We start from the raw sequence: 21,193 nt of genomic DNA on the forward strand, positions 1-21,193 counted from the left end.
ATCGATTTTCCTTTCCAATGCGTATCTTAGAAGTAACTTTGCAATTTAGCGGATTTTAATCACGTTTGTAAACACTGATGTTGTTGAACTAAAGTACCGGAAGAACTATGCGGAGTGTAAATGGCTATTTTCTCTTGTCAACCCTAGCAGTATTGGAATACTCCATGCGGATACATAACCGGAAGTAGAACCAAGTCGTCGACTGTGCAGTTTTGCTGCAACTACTAGTGCAAGGAAATGTAAAGGTACTGTAGACATCTTTGTCAAGTTTACTGTGTATTCAGGAATTTTTCAAGAACCACGGTGGGTCGGTGAGTTTATGTAGACGCTTTACAAGCTTAACTATATGTTACGCCAAAAATAATTACTCAAGCAACTGGATAAAATTTTGAATCCAGTTGCTTGAGTAATTATTTTTGGCGTATCTTACTACCTGGATGTCTAACTTTCATCAACTTAACTATATGTTCATTTAATTAGCAAATGTCCATCCCAAGCCAAATAATGAAACAAAAACGTTTCAATTTCAATTTCAATTCAATAGTCCAGTGAAGTGAGCAAACACATGTAACGTTAAGTGCATGCACGATATCATAAGATTATGTGATGCACTTGTGAACTGTCACCCTGTGATTATGATGATGTGATATCAGTCTTCACTGTTCATGCTGTTCTTTTCAATGTTTCCAGCTATGGCAGCACCCAGGAAGCAGGTCCACATCCTCTGCTTCAGGCATGACACCTGCCACCCAACAACCCAGATCTTGTGCCTGGAACTTCCCACAACCTGTCCTCTGTGTAGCAGACCGATCCAAGCTCTCCTACACCCCCCGTTCTCTGTCCCAAGCCCTTTCGTAGACGGTCACTCTCATCCCTTCAGCGTGGTGGTGAAACCAACCCGTGGAACATTCCTGTCAGACTACCGCAGATCAGACGATTTACATGTCGGAGTGACCAACTCAGATGGAATAGTGTTTAACTATGATGAAACAGGCATTCACAGAGATACAGCAGGCTGGGAGGGATGCATTGCTGTCCGACTCCTTCAAGACAAGGACTTTGACATTCGAGAATGCTGGGATAAAAGATTGAACGACTATAGTCTGTACTGGAGGCCTGAGTCATATGATGAGAGTGACAACAACTGTTTTGACTTTGTACTTGGGTTCTTGAGACATGTAGGATATGAGTATGTTAATGCAGAAGTTTTAAGAAGTAGAGAAGACTTCTGTAAGACAATGGTCATTCCTCAAGGTGTTAAGGCTGGGAAGTACATTGATCTTTACAGAAGATTACAACGAGAAGGTTTTGTTGTTGATAGCACAAGGTGACCCAAAAGCTTGACTGCCATGTTTGCGTCTATATGCGAGAGTATCTCAGCATGTTGTAATTGTTCTACATTGTGACATGCTGCAATGTTTTTTTATCTACGATATTACTCCATTCTTTTGAATGCATTATCAGTTTTAAACAAAGAATGTTCATCTTAGCCAGCAGCATGCTTGTTGTAATCAGTCGTGAGGCATATCAGACTGCCGAAAGGTGAATATGACACCATGTAGAGACATGCATTATGCAGAGTTCTACCACTCCCGTTGTCCTTTGTGGTACAACAGACAGTAGTGAGGGCATTAGTGTGCCTGTCCTTGGTGCTGAAAGGATGTCTTGTTGTGAAGGTAATGATGACATGATTACAGAGGTGAAGCACTTATCTCTGAACACAGGTTGGATGGGAAATTTATGGCCTTCTTCTGACTTGCCCTTTTTTCTAACAGCCTGCCAAGCCAGAAGAAGATCACAATCTTTCCATTCAACCTCTGACATGTCTGATTGGAGAGTATGGGTATATGTATCGCACGTGTGTCCCAATATCTATGACACCGATTATCACAGCTACTAGTAGTAGACACCAGCACACAGACACCACCAGACAGTCACTGATGACTTGAATGGTAGTAATAAATGATCACAGTACAAAACAGAGGAAAGTCATGTTTGTTTTTATATCCTATATTATATGTTTACTATATTAGTTCATTGGCTCTTGGCTTTGAGCTGCATTCTGTTGTGTAGTAGAAGCCATATTAGAAATGGCACATACTATGTCGGTTAATCTAGCTGTTCTAACTCTTATTAAAAAAAGCAGCATATCATTTCATTATCTTTTGGAACTTCCTTTTAGACACATTACATTCTCATTTCCTAGGTATCCTAATTTGTTCTGGTTCTGGTAAAGATAACTTACGGATTTGGAACAATGGTACTATTCTTCTGCCATTTTCAAGCTATTGTGGCAGTAACGCAGTTGTTACCGACAATTATACAACTTCATGTAATGGAAAAACTTCAACGCGACTATCTACAGTATACGTGCATGTGTCTATTAGATTTGACTGTCTGCTGCGTGGTGTTGACGATACATTATCTATCTATGGCTTGCTGAATCTCCTGGTCTGTTGCTCTGTGAACAAAGTCTTCAGTACGATCATCTGTCCCAGGCCGATAACAACCACGAGCACGGACTGATAGAGAGACCAGTCCTGTACCCGCGCGCTCAGCGACATCGCGTTGTTCCTGTCCACGGCCTCATAGCGGCGGTATCTGAAAGGAATATTAATGAATGGAGACCTTTATTGCACAAATATACCCACAGGGTTAAGTACAGGTTATAATATAAGATTAATATACAGATACATCAATACATTGTCAAATTACTACAAGAATCATAAACTACGTATACTGTACATGGATTCGACTTCTCGTTTCTGTGCAATGGTAAAAATGTATGTACGAGCAGATATATTTCATAATCAAAGGTTTATCTAAACTCATTAGAAATATAAATTTATATTGCTTGGGTGTATGAAGTATGGAAACATTAGTTGTATCAGTCAATATGACAAACTGGCATGAACTAGCAGTACAGTACAGTACGTAAGCTCCAAGCAGATGTAGGGGATACGACACTGTCTCGGAGTTTACGCCTGTCTTTGCAACATTTGGTGCTAGATCTAGATCGTGAGGTGAGATCTCAACATTTGTTCAAATAAAGAAACTTGGTGTTTTCACAGTACAGCTTCGGTATTGTTTGCCTTTGTTCAAACTAGACACAAACGAAAGGCACAAGTCCGAGGCCATCTCTTATAGAAAAAAAGTGGGACTTTCGTCTTCATCTGCTTCCAGAAAAGGAGCCAAACCAAACTCATTTAGATAAAGCCAAACGCTAACTTCTTTTGATTAGTCTATTGTTACATTAATGTCAATCACTGTTCTTGTTAACGTTTCATGTTTGTTTCCTATGTCTCTACCACATTTAATTTTCTCAACTCTACGAAGTCGTAATTAGGACTCGGCTACAAAGTTGACAACCACAAAAACCCTAGCTTATTGATTCCTTCTCACCTGTTCTGTAGCTCTACTACAACGTCTAGCGACTCCTTGATTTGTTTTGCCACAAACAACCAGGCTGATACGTCATCAGGCCGCTTGGTGCCCATCCGCGCCGCCAGGGCCGCGGTCTCCTGCTTCATCAGGGACATGTAGATCAGCTGGCAAAAACAATTCAGAATTTTAAACAGAGTTTAATGCTGGTGTAGCTACTGATCTGACACAGGGTATATCTCCATATATGCATATATTGGTAAAGTCACATCAGGCTTTCAGTGCCGTACTAAACGGGATGAAGAAAATCAATACGAAATAAAGATCTGACAAAACCGAATACGTGCTTTGTAAAAAGAACAATAAAGAATAAACATTGCATGCTTCGGGTGAACAATTTGCAAAGAATAGTTAATACATGAAAGAGGTTATACACGTCACCTATTTAATGCTTAAGAAGAAACACGACACTGTAAATGTTCGCAGTAGTTTTATCTCCACGGATTTCTTAGTGACCTCGCCACCAAAATATTCATGACACCACGAACTTTCGTGTCCATCGTATTACCACTGTATTGCACATTTCATTCAACCGCGAACTTAAAACACTGCGAAAACCTCATTTTCTCTCTTAACGCCAAACTATATGAACTGTATATGAATGTTTTAGAATTATTATGTTACTGTTGTTTATTACGTTTTCGATCCGACGATCTAAAGGCAAAATAACGGCACATCCGGGAGAAAAGACCTGCTGGATCAGTAACTTGATAGTGTGTAGTTACCGCGTGCCGTTACGCACCCTTTACTGGACTTCATTCTCACCCAGACCAAACATGGTCATGACCGTGCCATGACGACGTGTACCTGTTGAGTGAGCCATAAAGAAGCAGTAACGTTACCTAGGTACTGCTGTTCGACATGGTGAAGATAAACAATGGGTCAAGATAAGAAATGTAATGTGAAGTCCTGTTTCCCGCACCTTTCTATTGAACGTTGAGAAAGCGTTGCTAAAGCAAAACTTGTAGGTGCCCACGGTAGTCTGCCAGTTGTGCACGCCTGACTTTTCCCGCTCTTTGTTGTAGATGAGACTGTCGTCCGGCGCAACGATGGCCACGTCAACATCCCTCTGCCCACCTTTGATTACTTGAAACTCGAAAGAGTAGTTGCCAGGGAAGAAGAACTCCTGGTAGAAGCAAAGTTCTCCCTTGTTCTCCAAGTCGAAGGTACACGCTGTGCTATGTTCTGATGCGTCCACTCTCACTAACATGACAAGGCCAAGTATTGTCAAACATGGCACTGAACGTACTCTTCTGAACGCCTCCATTTTGAACGAGGCACTGATTTTCTTCAGAAGGGTTCAAAGGGCGTTATCGCCAGGTATGTCAGGAGAATTTAGCGTGTTAATTTACGTTCCGGGTCTGACTGTTTGGGCCCGCGCCCCTAATGTCCCAAGCTCGGCAAACAGTGGATGACGTATCCAGGATTTCCCATTGTGGAGTGCCCCTCGAGATCGGCATGTGGGGACGTGGCTCGAATGGGTACAGGGGCGTTAACAAGGACGCAAGTATCGATCACAGAGGAGGAAAGCAAGTAAGTAAGTGGGTCAGGTGAGCTGAAGCTTAAGGATGGGCGGTTTTTCAATTGCGCCCCCACCGGGGCTAGTGAGGCTGGATCCAAGCGACCTCGGCAGAAATGAAGCGCAGAAAATCTTCGCACGGAAAACTACACCTGCTATACTAATAAGTCACAAGCGCTAGCACATCATCGTTTACAATTGACACTTCAAAGTAAATAAACCTGCCTTTTCTTTCTTTCTAGATGACAGCAAAGCAATACAGGATCATATCGCACATACGCACAGACACAAAATATTTTCAATCTTCTTCTACAATATGATTGTGATTTGTAATTTTTGTCGAAGGCTTCTGTCAAGTTGTAATGGAAAAGACCAAGGAGGTTCAATAGTTATCTAGATAAAACCTCCTTGCAAAGGCAAATAGCGCTGAAAATGTGCGTCGACCTGTGTACATAAAGTGCAAACTACGTTTTTGTCGCTAGATGGCAGCTACTAAACAGACAGCGTCGTTGACCACGTACCAAGTTACTAGTATTTGTTTTCGACTATGATTCGACTGCGATCTGACGTTCAGTTACCACATGATTCGAAGCTATATTACGTATTTGGGACAAGTATTCGGTGCAAATGGCCGGTTCAATGGCCAAGTGAGTTCGGCCTTGTCCTCAGCAAGTTGAACACACAACACTACCGGCAGCGGACTCAGCACCCTGGTGTAGTGATTGCACAAAGTCGTGTGGGCCAAGGGCTAAACGGAGACGGGCGCCGCGCCTATGCGTCATCTAGTGCGGAAAGGACTTTATCAACTTACCTAGTTATTTCGGCAAAGAGCGCACATGGAATTGGTAAGACACGATCAAAAATAAGTCTGTGCCTCATTGCACCCCGATGATGTAAGTCCACCGTTGTGCTGTGCCAACTTCTTGAGTAGCGTTCAGTCTTTGCTTCACGTTAGTTTTCGGAAAATTGTGGCAGGGAATTCCAACGATTCAAAGGCTTTCAATGAAGAGTTCTAATGATTTTAGCCCTTTTCTCTGTTTGCGCTGCTCGGTTATTCTACTTTTGCTCGATAATCTCCACCTGAGGGATTATTGACTTAACTTTAGATTCTTTGTGAAAATTCGGATGGTGCTATTCATGAAACATCGACCGACGTTGTTTCCTCTTATTTTGGATTAAAAGAAGCATTTGATATCGGTTCAGCGATTCTTCATTGTGATCAATGCATGTGCTGAGCTGATTGTACCAAATCAATGCGTGCCTACAGTGATGGGAAATCTTGTGCTATACTGTTTTCTTTCAACAGTATATAATCCTGCAATATGCGTTTTATCGCACGCTGCGCCATTTAAGCCCTCGCTATGCACAATATCTTCAAGTTTGAAATGCTTCCATTAGTTATACTGAGTCAAAACACATGTATCTAAAATATTCTTATTCAGCATAGCGAAATATGTCATTCAAGCTAAAACTTGGTGCAACGACATTACAAAATGTGACAAGAATACACTCATTAAAACAACCCGTATATAGTCAACGGCAAAAAGTGTTTGAACCGTATAAGGCGAAGGGAGGGACAGGCTTGACTCTGTTTGATGCTCCGCCTTGTAAATTACATGCTATTCTATGGTTTTGTCTTGTACTAGCTTTTTACTGTGAAGGTTTTGTAATTGAAATAAAATGTGGAAAAAAATAGCGACAACAGTTAGCCATTTGTTTTTGACTACAGTCGTATCGCTTTGAGTTTAATTCATTGGTGGACGCTTTGCGACACGCCGTTATTACAAGGCGGTTTGATTAATTGCAGTTGTAAACACCCTCGATTTGTTTGAGGATCGCGCAAAACAATTTGTTGCTCTTGAACAAGCAAGTATGCACACGCGCGCAAATGAATGTCAACGTTCGCTGGAGACTCGCGATTGTTGTTTCTCTGATTTTGTGCAAAGCGATGTCTAGAACAGTGGGTTATAAAAGCTTGCTTTCTTCCCAGTCCTCAAGTAAACATTTTCAGCAAGGCTTTTGATTTTTTGTAATGGCAAAAACAATCTAGAAAGCCTTTATATTTTCCCGGATAACTTGACGTTAAGGTAATGACTCAATGAACAAATTTGCCCATTGCTTAATTTCATTAATTTCAGAAAGTGCACTGTGTCTTCCACTGTAACTGTGATTGTGCTTCGGTCTTATAAAAATGCATGATAGTGTCTGAGTTGGGACCTCTCATTTTGGGATTTCCAACTCACCTACATAACAAGACAAGTATGTCAACCTGTCGTTCCTTTGTGTATGTGCTTTGACTATCATTACGCTCGTCTTTGTCAAGATTCCGTTGCTTATTTATCTGTTTGTCTGCACATGATTGACCTGTTTGTTTCCTTCCACCGTTGCTATGTCTCCGGGGTCCCCTGGGACATCTGGCCCTCGCGCAGGTCAAAGGTCAGACCGCCCGAGTTAATAGATCCGTGACGTCAAGATTCCTCCAACATCCGGGACATTCCTATGTGTCAACCAATGGTGGAGCGCCATTCCTGTCACGTGACCACACCTTGGCTATTAGCAACAAAATCTGGAAGGAGGTTGCCCGAAACAGTGCTGGATGCTGTTGAAAATAGTGCCATTTGAAGCTTCTGATTCCTTGAATTTTTGTCGGAGGGGTCTAGCAAGTGTCTACAACATCTTAGGAACAATCGTTCAGGACTATTAGTGTGGTAATATCGTTTGTTTGGCTGCTAAATGTGGGTCGTGGTTTCCATGTTGGCGAAGCTGGGGGAGGACCAACCAAGCAACCTTGTCAGCCCTTCCTTCCAGGTTAGACTGTCGTGCCGAGCGGAGACGACATCTTCATGATCTAGATCGCGCTGGAATCGATCATAATCCAGTTTCGCGATATCCCAGAGGATTCTTGTATTAATCAAAAGGACCCTAAGTTAACTCTTCAGCCGAGTTAACCCTAAGAGACTGCCAAAATGTCCGCCGCCACAGGGCCCGTGACCGATAAGATAGATCCGTTCAGCAAGAAACAGTCAGTCAAGAAGCCAAAACAGAAGAGATCCCAGGCCTCCTCCCGGTATAAGGCGAAGGGAGGGACGGAGCTGGTGCCTTTACCACAACTCAAAGGTAATGTTCACCAACAATCAGTATTCTCAGTACGTATCTACTCTGAAAAAGCGTTTCATGTTTTTTGAATGCACGAACGTTTGTGGCGTGACTAAACCCCGAACCTTGTTTATCCCAGAGCCAACAAACATGGATTCCTGATTTAGCTGGGCCACAGTTGTGACATCTTTGATACCCCCAGCGCACTTGTCACATCCTAGTCTGCCTTATCATACTCATATCAGACCTCTGTTATCAGTGAGAGCCCCCTGTGGCCACTTTGAGGCCCATACCCTCGAGAGGCCATGTTAGATGGATACACACACATCCATGCATTTGACCCCTCCCACTGCCAGCAAGGTTTGGTACATGACATGGACTATGCCAGCCATTCAGGTCCAACCAACCTTGACGGCACCTACACTTGTCACACGAACTTGACTTTGGCATCAAGCGCACCCCCTCTTCCTGCACATTTTTTTCTGTGTACCTGTAAGTGCGATATTGTTGTTGACATCTCTTGTATTTGTTGAGCCTAAATTATGATGTTATCCTTGACCCAGTGGAGTTGGTTGGATAGACAACAGGCCGGCCTCACGAGGATACAAGTGAATGTTACTTAGCTCCCCTTTCCTTTCAACTTTAGAGCTGTCATGTGACGGGGACAAGTCTCTCGCTACTCCTGCATATGATTTCTTGTGCAAGCGTCAGCCATGCTACCTGATTTTTCCTTGTCTGTGTCTGTCAATTTTTGTCCTACATACCTTGCCTTGAGGCATTCGCATCACAATACCATTGTTCATACAAATAATTCCATACATTTCTGAGAAGGATGCATATTTCTTGAAATTGAAGGGATCAATTTTTGAAATCATTACACATATACATTATGACATGCACATGTTGTAAAGGTCTCATATCTGGAAATGCACACAATGATTGTAGGGACTGCCTTATAAGGTGACACACATGACTACTTCCTTGTAGAATCATGTTCTTCCAGTTCCATGTAATTAGGATCAAGGAGGGCTCGGTAAGGATTTCAGTAAGCTTGGATTGTAGCAGTTTGCAACGAAGCTGGTTAGGAAACCTGATTTGAAACCAACTGACCACATGGACAGTTTTCTTTCCTTCAAATTCAGTAAGTTTGTAAACTCAGTCGTTGCATAATTTACACAGATAGTTCTAAATGAATGTGTACATTTGTGTTTGGGTGTATCCTCCATGTTATCAGCACACATTATGATTTGTTGCGGTGGTAGAGGAGTTTTGCATAAGTGATGTCCAATCCTACTGCCACATTGGCCTTCTACATGAAAATCCTTTTACCCAAGGGAGTGGTATGCCATTAACGTTGTTCAGTATTGAGCCGGTGTGTAAGTACAGACATAATTGAAAAGCTGTAGAATTTGTGTGACATTTTTGTGTGGTCATGTTCCAAAGTGGTGTTATTTTGGTTCCTGTGTGACATTTTTGTGTGGTCATGTTCCAAAGTGGTGTTATTTTGGTTCCTTGCATTAAAAAAAATTATTGCAAATGTAATATTACATATGCACTGCAGGTGGCAGAGTCACAGCATTCTCTGTCAGAATTACTCAGTGTAAAAAGGAGATAAAGGCTGAAGCACAAAAGTTCCCCAGCTGAGGATGTAAATCTGAGGAGAACCATAGTAGCACTGACTGCGCTGGAGACAAACAAGCAGAACAATATCTGGGGCACAATCATATCATTTGTAATCTTGCAATGCAAAGATGAAATGGAACGCTTCAAATTCATGTATGCCCACTGTTATGTTTCAACCTTCGTTGTATGTTGTCATCTCACACCCCCAAGTTGCTTGAGATTCTGCCTGCAGTATGTCATGCCATCTTGCAATGTTACATTGTAGCGACAGTTCTGACACCAGCATCATAGGTACTAAAGGTAGCATCAGTGGAAAATGTGATACTAGGTGATAACCTGTATCCGTTTACTGGAGTGGTGGTTGTTACATGGTTATCAGATTCAAATCTGATTCAAATATAAATGGATCAAATTTGTTATGATATACATTGTAAGTGCATGTCTCAGATTCTAAGGTTGTCAGGAGCCCCATCTTATCCGTCATTACATCCCAAGAGAGTTGCCACCTCTTTTCATCTGGTATGTTTTCATCATCTATTCGTGTCCTTTCTTACAACTAGGACTCGGAGGTACAATTATCTGTAAGCAATGGATAGACAAAGGTGGTTGGTCAGTCAGTCAGTCAAAACAACTGGGATAGGAATGATATTATTATTTCAAGGACGACATTTTGATAATAAAATCCCATCTACATCCAGACTTCTTTTCATTTTTCAAACAATCCAGATGAATCCCATATCATAATGACGTTGCACTATTGTGTATTCAGTTGTCATCATATTCAAACATACAAGTACACATAAAAACAGGCAAATAGATATGCATATTCATGCCTCTGATCATTGGAATGTTTTTGCACAGCTTATGAAATATCAGAACATTGTAGAACTGTCAATCTTGCATGAGGCACTTTGTAGATTACAGTGTCAGTAGAAGATGGATGGATGGGTGTAACTCCCAGTCTGTTGTGGGTTTTTCAGTTGATTCTTTACTTATACCAAGTTATAGTCTCACAAGAGGTCAATGATTTAAGCAGGAAGCAAAGTACAGTAGATTCCGCATATCTGTATAGCCCATTTGTCAGCGCAAATTATACGACTCCCCGAACTATACGACTGTCCGAACTAGCGATATTGACGTCCCGAAGGAGGGGAGGGGGGGCGAATTGGATTTTGGGCAAGACCAAGGAGGTTTGGCAAGACACACAATTACACTAACGATATCGCAACTATATTTTGCAAAATTTTAATCAAAGTACAATCCGACCTTTTCGTCGATCTTAACGTCACCATATTGGATTAAATACGCGATCCATTTTGTTCAGATAAGCCCGAACTGCGTGGGAAACTCCTGCCAAATAAAAAACTCCCGCCGCATGTTGATCACGTGAAATCTTACAGTCAACCAATCAGAGCACAGGTTTTTATGACGTAGACCAATCAGCGCATAGAAAAATGCATATCAATGAGTAAACAAAGATGGCCGCCCAGCGTCACCAGACCTTCGTCTTTTTCTGAAATCGCGACGTAAAATACGATTCATCTACGCTACATAAGCAGGATTTTCACGGGGAAAGAATGTAAGGAATAGGTTCTCCGTCGAATACGGCCGCAAATAACTGTAAATTGCGGCAAAATACAGCGTAGAGGCTCAAATGCTCCGACAAAAATCGTGTTTTTCTTTTTCGTATTTTTGTTCACTTTCGTCGCCTGAGTCTTGAAAAACAGGTTTTTAATGAGATCACCGTATGTCAAAGGCACCGATATCGATTGTTTGCTAGCATGACAATAGCGAGTAACAAAAGAATGTGATTGTTGAACGGTAGACGGCGTCCCCACTCCCGAAACAACAATTCAAATTCAAAATTTAGCCTATAGTTGTGGGTCATTTTACGATGAAATCGGACAAGATTCTATACAATACCCCGAACTTTACGATTATGGGCTATACAGATATGCATTGTTTTTACAATTGAGTGAATGGTAAATGGTTTGGTGTTTTGGAATTCTATACAGAAAGACGAAATATACAGAAAAAAGGTATACAAATAATTGGCATATACTGTAGAAATTGTTAATTCTGGACCGGCAATCTTGTGGATGTACACAGACACTGTTTATAATATATGTCTGTGTTTGTTTGTGTGTCATTTTGGAATGGATGGTGGATCTGATTAGCTTCTCTCAGTGGATGCAGACAACACATGACCAGATATGGCAAACTTGTCAATTGAAAGAAATTTTGTGATTTCTTCCAAATACATGATTGATTCACTGTTGTAATTTGTGCCATTACTTACTTGTGCTGGGTTGAGCGAAATGTCTTGGAGTTGACTACATTTTGTACTGTCCTTAATTTAGCTGGAGATTTGTAATTTGTTGTCTTTGGGAAGTTTGTAAAAAAAATCCATGCATGCAAAGATCTGATAGCTGCCAAGTATACATACCAAAAGCAGCACAGAAGGCCATGGAACAACAATGTGAATTCCTCTGTCAGTAATAAGTGGCCAGTAACATCAGTGACATGTATCTATAGCAGTCTTTTGAAAATGGCTTTTTCCAACATTATGCATGGGTGCTCAAGTGCCTATAAGTGACGATAATCAACAGCAACGGTGTGTAGAACTTGGATACACAACACTTATTTGTAGACTTGGACATTTCAGGATAAAAATATCTATATACAGGTTGAGGCATGTTCATTTTATGGCTCCCAGCATGTACGTAAGGTTATTTATAATCCAGGGCATGGACTGTCTGGGCAGTTTTCCAGCGTATTTCATAATTAGACATTTGTCTGCAAAAAGTTGATCAAAAGATGCCAAAACACTATCTAAGAAAATATTTGTTAAAGGACTAAAATAGGTCATAACATGGTATCATCCATTATGTAGACATAATTACGTAATATTGGGGGAGGGGAATAGATTGGACAGTGCCAAGTTGGTTTTGAGGTTACTATTGACAGGAATATTGATGCAGTTTCCTTGATCTCAAGTTACATGTATGATTTATCATGACATCACATGGCTAAAATGTGGTTGGATATTTGGAAATGACAGCATTGACTGAGTTGACTTCTTTCTTTCTGAATGAAGAGTAGAAACTTCATACAATCATAATTTGCGTACAGGCTGAAAAGTTTTTGTTGCCTACAGTATGTAAGTAATAAAGTAGAATCCGCTTAATCTAGATCTGTTTGGACAGGAGCCTGTCAAACTGCAATTTGCTGTTATCTATTTCTTGATAACCTGTTTACACAAGGTTGTATAGATAAGGCCATGTTGTCACTGAGAATGGGGGCAAGTCTTGGTTGTGGATCTTCTGATCATTTTGACAGTGATTTGGGAGAAATTGGTGTATTGTAACTAGTCTTTGTGAGGGATTACATTGTACACCTTTCATCATCTTGTGGAAGTGTGTCATTATGAACTTATTATCCACACTTGTATGTGAAACATCCTCTTCTATTCAGAACAGCTCACCGTGGCATATTTTGAAACCACAAAGCAAGTGATTATAAAGCCATAACCTGTTACCTGCAGTCTGGTGGAGGATGTTTGTTTGTTTATGAATGTTATTTTTCCTTCGGACAGTCAAAATATAACATTCCATAATATGCATGATACAAGTAAACATAATATGTGCTGCCACATTTGAAAACTGATCATAAATGATTTTATATAGATTATGCAAATGATAATCATGGTACAACTTACTAATAATCCTGAAGTCTTGCAAGTCCACTTTCTTTTATTCAGACTCCGGTCAGTCTGTTTGATACCAAAAGTACAGGAAATAGTGATTTGTGTTGATTGCCATCTAGTGTTAATGTAGACTCAACAGTCATGCTCACAGTGTGTATTGGTCGTTGGACTTTGTGTTGATAAATTGACTCTGTTCATTAACCCTAATGGAACTGTTTGTGTTTTTGCCAGATCATGCTATAGAAAGATAAACATTTCTGACGCCTGGATGCTAAATATATCGTTGTGAACTTGCATATTTTTCCTGTAGTTCTCACCCTTCAGATGGCTTTCTTGTTCATCTGTAAACTGGCTTCTTGTTATAATATGGTAGGACAAACTGTGATTCCTACAGGAGACATCCACCCACCTGAATTCTGCTTGTCTTTCCGTGAGAAAGATGCATCTTCTTTTGAAATTAGAGAAGGATAGATAATCTATACTACGCTGACATTGAAAGATTGTGTGTGCGTTATAAGCTGTGGTCTTGTGTAGATATGTTGCTGATAGGGCGCTAGTATATATACAGGGTCTTTTCTAGCTGTGTTGCTGGTACATGTGAGAAAGATGCATATTTTTTGACAGAAAATTAGAGGACAGATAATCTATCGTACTGTTACATATACAAAGCAGTTATGTATGCATTTGCCGTGGTCTTGTGTAGACAAGTTGCTGTCAGGACAGGTATTTTCTAGCCTTGTTGCTTGTACAATGTTGACACTACAGAGGGTACTAAGGTGTTGTAAGGTGTGGCTTTTCCTAGAATGCTTTCCTGTGACATTGGTTTAACTTACTGACATGCACATGCAGAATGTTGAACAGGTGTCCTTTTTCATTTTTGCAGCATTCTCTGCTCACAGGAATTACATGAATCGTAGGACATGGAGTCCTTGATTTGTAGGGTAGACTTAAGGCATCGGGAAGTCTAGATGTGTAACTTACTGTAAGCTTGAACATATAACATTCTGTCTAGATTCTAGATGGTAGGAAGTAAACATGAAACAGGTAGAGTACAGGCAGAGGGAGGCTAGGCACACTGAGTCTTGGACGCAATTTTTATCCAGGCCATCTGTTTATGCCACGGCTTGCTTTTCAACGTTTCGCCACGAGACCCTGCTCGTACAGAATGCTGGGGATTTTCCTGTGCACGAGGTTGCTGGAATGTTCTGCTACTAATTGATCAGAGGGAAGAGCTTCTAACCCTTTTCACCTTTTCGCGAAGCGAAGGAACTCTCTTGCACGGCTCTCCCTTTCTGAGACTGAGTTCTCCCTAAGTCAGCAAGGTGGCGGGAGGTGGCACATTTGGGAGATGCTTTTCGAACAACTTTCCTCCTGTCGAGTAAAGGTAGGCCCCTTTCCAGACTTGGATTCGCTGCCTCTGTGTGTGCATGCACTTCAAATCTGTAATGGTCACGACTCACAAGTCATGAGGGGTAGTCTCTTGTATGAGGGCCAAGTCTCATCAATGCCACGCTGCAGTGACTTGCATGCCAGCTTGAGCATGTTGTTCTTTTTACTTTTCAAAAGTCGCGAAGAGAAACACAGGACCATACCAAAGAAGTTTAAGCAACTTCCATGACAATTCTTTCTTTCTTTCTGCTGTGTTTCGAATAAATAAACTGCACTGTTAAAGTCTTTGATCATTCTTGTGTTGCTCCTTTTGACTTCAGTAGTAACCAAAACAACAGGCTTACAATTACAGTTTGCCCTATACGTAGGTACAAACTTACATGTTGAGCTATGTAGGTGTGTTGACTGGGAACATGTAGGTTGTTAACTGCAGCCAGAAATTTGTGATATGTATGTTATTGGGCCTGCCAAATTGTTGTGGTGGAAACTTACTTATATTTGCTTCAGCATGCTTTCCCTGTAGTAACTTGGCTAGCAAACAATCTCGTAGCCAATAGCAAGGTTTACTGTAAATAGCAATGAAAACACTCCAGGGACCTACTTTTGACTTTTTTTGTTTCAAAAGCAGGCATGTCTCTGTGACAGTGTTCATGTTAACATGCGGCTTGCATTCTGCCTCACCAGCAGTTGTATGTACCAAATCCCATAACACACAGGCCCGAGAAGTCTCGCTTTTGTAATGTTTTCACCACCTGTACACCTGCGATGATCGGCCCAAAGCCTGGCTCACTGCCGCATCCTTTTTCCTCCCACAGACGCCTTGCCAGGCGAATCACAAGAACTCTTCATCAAGAAGCTGCAGCAGTGCACGGTTCTGTTTGACTTTGCCGACGACTGCGTGTCGGAGTTGAGAAGCATGGAAGTGAAGCGGTTCAGTCTGATTGAGGTGCTGGACCACATAGGGAAGAGCGGGGTCCTGGTCGAGGCGAACTACCCGGAGGTAGTCAAAATGGTGAGTGAAGGAACTTGTGTTACTCTAAATGAATTCACTTTTGTGGTGGTTTTATCTTACGGCAGAAGGGATCTTTTTGAGGTGCTAGAAGTTTCTGGTTGAAAAAAGTCTGCAGTACAGTCGAATTACAAAACACATATTCGTGGTACTAGTATTATGATTTTGCGGTAATAGATCACCTCGAAATCGTGAAAATAAAACCACCGCAGAAGTTTTTAAGAAGATTTACAGTATCAAGAGAATAGTTTGAAGCGAGGGTAGTTATATATGATTAGTGTAGTTACAGCATTTAATTACATGGCAATTGTTAAACCTTTACATAGAAGATAATACCTGTAGAGGATTAAAAAATATTTGACATGCAAGAACGAGGTTTAGGCATGTCCCTGTGGCTCAGCTGGTAACCTTGCAGTGGAGCCCATGGTTCTAATTAGTTGGTAACTGGCAGACCCCGGTTCAAGTCCTGGTGTCAGGACATGTTGGTTGGGGTTGCACCGTCTTTCAGAAGGGACGTAAAATGGGGGTCCTGTGTTTGAGGATGAGGAGCCTTGAGCACGCTAAAGGGGAAGAGCTAGCAACCCCTCCCTGTAAAAATACTCTGCCACCGAAACAGCAAGGAAACTTGCTGCCCTACAAAAGTCAGAACGTACAAACAAGAATGAGGTTTAGTCTTCAAGCAGTCAGAGCAATTACTGGTCTGTGGCTGGACTGTAGTAATTGCCTTTGACCCAGGCGGACTTGAAGTCAGCAAGGAGAGTGGTTTACCTTGCCTGCCATAGCAGTCTGAAGCAATGATTAGCTGTGTACTTGGTTTTCTGTCCCATGGCACGAAGCCCATGCCAAGACTGGAGCAGAAAGATAGGTAAATATCCCCCTAACCTGTCCCATGGTAAAACTCTGCAGCCAGTTATGGAGGTAAAACATAATTGGATTTCAGGTGATGATGGGTGCTGTAGCCACCTCTGCAGTCACGTCCAAAGTGTGAGATCATTATTATCAATCGATCGATAGATCAAACCTCAGAACCAGCTGCTGGGTCTGCTGAGACAGGAAGTAAGACCCGTTCACACCGGGATTCACGAATCACCCAGGCACCGATTCTCATATCCTGGTATGGACGGTCCAAATTTGGCTCGGAGGGTAATCCCAATCCGCCAAATCCACCTGTTGATCCGTTGATGTAGGTTAGACAGCCAGGTAGTAAGATACGCCAAAAAATAGTTTTCCAGTCCTATCCTTAGTCACTGACGAAAGACAGCGGATGCTGTCTCAGGCCTCGAAATTAACTTTTTTCCCTATTGTCCCTGAATCGTCCCGAAAGTGGATTTCAACTGTCCCGAAAGTGTCCCGAAGTGTCCCAACCAGGGCCAAAGATGTGAACTTAGTGGGGGTTCTGGATTAAGTTCCAGAGGTTCATGTTCAGCTTAGAACCTATACTCAAGTCTGAACCTGAACTCAAGCCATGGCATATGTGTGTTAGAAATATTTTTTTTTTCAGTTGCATACAAAATTGCATGTTGGCAAACATTTTGCATGCAAAATATAATACATGCAAAATTATATACAGTCAGTAGTAAACACAAAAGCCCTCAAACAGTGAAGAATTCCAACTGCAGTTTCACAAATTCTCGTTAGAGGGCGTTGTGTCGTTCTCGCGTGTTATTGCGAGATTTAGCGAGAGTTCGCCAAAAATTTCAAGATGGCCGGTGTTTATTTCTATTCTTCGCCAAATGGCCGAAATCGCGGGAGTTTTTATTGCTTTTTTGGTGTTTTTAGGCACAACTTAACAGGTTGACTACGGATGGAACTATTTAATCAACATTTCCCAATGGAAATGGGAACATCTTTACCGCAAAATCTTCCGCTGAATCGAGTTCCTCCATGACGGGGACTGACTCAGAATTTTCTGATTGTCCCGAAATAGTCCCGAAACGTAAGTTGAACTGTCCCGAACCCAAATTCTACTGTCCTCGGGACACGGGACATGGTTAATTTCGAGGCCTGTGTCTGACTGTTTCAAAATTTTATCCAGTTGGCCCATCTCTTGATCAATCCCGTGCCTAGGTAAATCCTGATTCATGCATGGATCCTGGTATAACCGGATCTAATGCTGCAGATATCAGGGTTATTGCAGACAAATGAAGAGTTTCAGCTTCACTCAATCTAGAGCTGCTTCTGTGATAGCAAAAGCTAATGACATTCAAATGACTAACTTCACCTCATAAACAAGTAATCCCCTGTAGTTCTTATGTTGCAGTGACAGCAGTTGGCATGGTGATGGTAACATAATTATGGCTGCCAGTTTGGACTCTCATGTTAATAGTGAAAATGATGTTAGGATTTTTTTTGGCAAGATTCATGATAGAAGAGATGAGAGCATTTTTACCACCCAACAGTTCCGTAATGTCTCGGAATGAGAACGAAAATGAAAGTAAATGTGACATCACAACGATGTCATGAACTGAAATGTAGACTTCCTGACGTCGCCAGTTTTAATGGAGCACATCAGAGCCCTGCAGGCAAAGATTATAAAGACTTATCTGCATGTCATTCCGGTACATAGCCTGCCGCGAGCCAAACTATTTATAGAAAGACGTTTCACCACGGGATCTTCGTCAGCCGTAGCTGCTTCAGCCTGAGGAGAAGGATGAGGGAGGATTGTCGGCCGGTATCTCTCGCCTTACGCAAGCTAAAGTGCATCGGCTTCTTGCCCTTCAATGTGAATGACGAAAAACGCTCCCTATTGCAGGACAAAATCCTCAGACATTGAGCGTAGAGACCCTGCTAGACGTGGTTGATATCATGTTTTATCTCCGGCGGCCTCTACCTGAAAGCTAAATACGCATATACATGCTGGGCACCTCTCCCATTCACCCGCCAGGATCATGCTGTGCATTAGGCACACAAGATAACCAAATGGCAGGGATGAAAGTATGGCGGGTTAGGAAGGAGCCAAGCTCAGTGGGTGAAAAGGAAAGTATCGGCAGAGAACATGTCATTATCCTAGCTTGTATGAGATGCTGTTGAATATCACATTGGGTTTGGCCTGACTGAAGCCCACTGCTATCCACCCGCCTGACTGTCTGGCCCCGTAGAAATTAACCCATGACAGCGAGATGTTGTATAAAAAAGGCTAGGCCAGTGGCTGCTCTTTCCTAGAATGTGCTATATTCTGTCTGAGAAAATTCATTTGGTTATTCTTTTACTGAAGACTTAACAAGTAAACACATTGAAATTTGTGTATGTTTGCTCTACTGGATATGTCTGGATATGTACAAAAAAGTATCTGGATTTGTATAGAAATGGAAATGTCCGGATGCTCGGAAAAGTAGGGTGGACATAGTCTGGGTTAGACTCTTGTAGTTGTAGTGATGATGATGTACATTTACATATACATGTAGAATTGCTGTTGAACAGCTGGTTTGAAGCAGCCCTAAAACAATGTCCGTCTCCATGGCAACACAATGGCTTCCATGATATATTACATGTCTGGCTAGTTAGCGTACCAGATGTCAAACTGAAACCTTTGCAGCAAACATGGTATCAGGAGATCAAAAACTAGTTAAGTCCACGTGATCAATTATTTTATGCTGTCAACTGGATCATGAAGCCAGGGTGCAAAATACTTTTTTGAGCCAGGTTGCCCATGTTGCAACCAAGGGTAAATGCTAGGTTGCACATCCAAATTTCAGGTTGCTCCAGCAACATTCACAGATTTCTTCAAATTAAGCTCGTATGTAGCGTATAATACTACTAATATTTCAAAATATAAATTAGATAGTATTGTGTTCCTATTGACCTAACAACATCTTGTTTAGCCGAGAGTAGTGTGTTTTCGTCTTTTTCAGCTCAAATTCCAGGATCTATGAAGGGTTTTGGATGGTTTAAAACAAAAATGTGTTGATTTCTTTATTTCAATTGAAGATTTACCGAATTTTATGAGAGTGACACTGTGTTTTTGTTAGCTTCCAGGGCTCCGATTGAGATCTTTGGCTCAAAATATAAGGTTGCACACTGCGCTACCTGGGTTTGGAATTAACTTGCACCAACCGAAATCTTGTTGCACTGTGCAACGTGCAACCAGGTATTTTGCACCCTGTGAAGCCATTTGCATTTATTAGCAAGAGCACTTAAACTACATATAGCATGAGTGAAATGTTGAAGTAGGTTTTGTCATGTCAGTACATGTATATTGGTGTCCTTACATGATCTGCAAATTGTGCTTGCAAAAAAAATCAAGTTTATTTCACCAAGAAAGGTTGACGAGAATAATGATGGCATGTGTGTTGTCCATGTGCCCTAATCATATTGTTTTTGCTTGTGAAAAGACCACAGCTCCATTAAACTAATTTAAAGACAAAAAGATATTCTTAAAATGTGCGGATGTCAAAAACCTTTTAATTGAAATTGTCATGAAGCAGTTACTGTTGTTAGTTGCTGGCATTGGGGAAACAACATGCAAATAGTCCAGGGAAAAATATATTCTTATCAGCACAGTACATTACATGTGCAAAAATGTATGTCTAATCGGGTACGTAACCATCTGATCAGTAGCTATTGTACTTATATCGTTAGTGCCCCCTTGCTGAACATACTGTTCTATATATATCGCATGCATTATTAATGTTAAAAGATTGGTGTTTGATAGAATAAGAGTAATTAATTCTTGGCTCTGAACGGCTAAATGTGCTGGCTGAATGAAAGGATGAGTACGCAATTTATCCCCAATCGACCCTTCCCGGCATCAAGGCGGGCTGCTATGGCCCCACAGTGCACGTGACTCCTCATTTAGTATATGTCCTTGCCATATGGCGCATATAATGTGGGTAATTGATAGGGGGACCGGGCCTTTTTGGAGAATGGTTTGATTTTAAGGTTGTGTACTGATACACCTCTACAGTTGTTTAGCTGAACCTCCATTGCACTTGTACTTCTACCTGTATCTGAACAAACTAAAACACTAGTGGACACCATTTGTTTAGAGTAATTAGACTAAAAGATATCATAGGTAAACCAGGGGTTTTTCCAGAAAAATTTAACAAGAGGGAGCATACACAGGCGAGGGAGCGAATTCTATGTATTCATGGAAGAATCAATCACTGAGTGAAGGCTGTATGCTGGAGATTAAGCTAAAATCTGAATTCAACAAGGGGGCGCTGGGCTGAAACAAGAGGGTGCAGCGCCCCTCTTTCCTGATTTAGATGAACCCCTGGGTAAACCATGTGTCCTTGACAATCTTTCACTTGAGAATTTAGAAGTCTTGTAAAGCTTTTTTTTAAAAATTAGAATATGTAAATCCTCATGCAGTGACTATTTGCCACTACAAAAGACAGTTGGCTACATGTATGATTTACAATCACTTGACCAAACTCTATTAAGCTCTGGACCTGTAGCTAAACCACCCTAC

The 21,193-nt window shown here is 41.4% G+C and overlaps 3 protein-coding genes across 7 annotated transcripts in view; 2 read left to right on the forward strand and 1 right to left on the reverse strand.

Annotated features, from left to right (window-relative positions):
* Positions 1-30: 30 nt before the first annotated feature.
* On the forward strand, positions 31-1,981 carry LOC136433793 (MKRN2 opposite strand protein-like). 3 transcript variants are annotated; one of them, XM_066426312.1, is made up of 2 exons: positions 31-311; positions 691-1,981. In XM_066426312.1, exon 2 carries the CDS (start codon positions 693-695, stop codon positions 1,329-1,331), a length of 639 nt encoding a protein of 212 aa, XP_066282409.1. In that variant the 5' UTR covers positions 31-311; positions 691-692; the 3' UTR covers positions 1,332-1,981. The 3 variants fall into 3 exon arrangements, with proteins under 3 accessions (XP_066282409.1, XP_066282410.1, XP_066282407.1); XM_066426313.1 differs by having other exon boundaries at positions 31-303; XM_066426310.1 differs by having other exon boundaries at positions 31-245.
* A 3-nt stretch (positions 1,982-1,984) lies between these two features.
* Positions 1,985-4,928, reverse strand: LOC136433791 (transmembrane emp24 domain-containing protein 3-like). Its single transcript, XM_066426308.1, has 3 exons — positions 4,364-4,928; positions 3,403-3,548; positions 1,985-2,601 (listed from the first exon to the last, which is right to left on the reverse strand). Exons 1-3 carry the CDS (start codon positions 4,706-4,708, stop codon positions 2,430-2,432), a joined length of 663 nt encoding a protein of 220 aa, XP_066282405.1. The 5' UTR covers positions 4,709-4,928; the 3' UTR covers positions 1,985-2,429.
* A 2,533-nt stretch (positions 4,929-7,461) lies between these two features.
* The window catches only part of LOC136433790 (serine/threonine-protein phosphatase 2A 56 kDa regulatory subunit epsilon isoform-like), a 41,039-nt gene continuing 27,307 nt past the window's right edge, over positions 7,462-21,193 (forward strand). For 2 of the 3 annotated variants that reach the window (XM_066426305.1, XM_066426306.1), the window contains exon 1: positions 7,462-8,077. In XM_066426305.1, coding sequence (XP_066282402.1) covers positions 7,927-8,077 — 151 coding nt within the window. In that variant the 5' untranslated portion in view covers positions 7,462-7,926. Of the gene's footprint in view, positions 8,078-15,589; positions 15,787-21,193 lie in introns of all 3 variants that reach the window. The other variant, XM_066426307.1, reaches the window with a different exon arrangement.

The sequence above is a fragment of the Branchiostoma lanceolatum genome, chromosome 4 (genome assembly GCF_035083965.1).
Source record: "Branchiostoma lanceolatum isolate klBraLanc5 chromosome 4, klBraLanc5.hap2, whole genome shotgun sequence".
Classification (NCBI taxonomy): domain Eukaryota; kingdom Metazoa; phylum Chordata; class Leptocardii; order Amphioxiformes; family Branchiostomatidae; genus Branchiostoma; species Branchiostoma lanceolatum.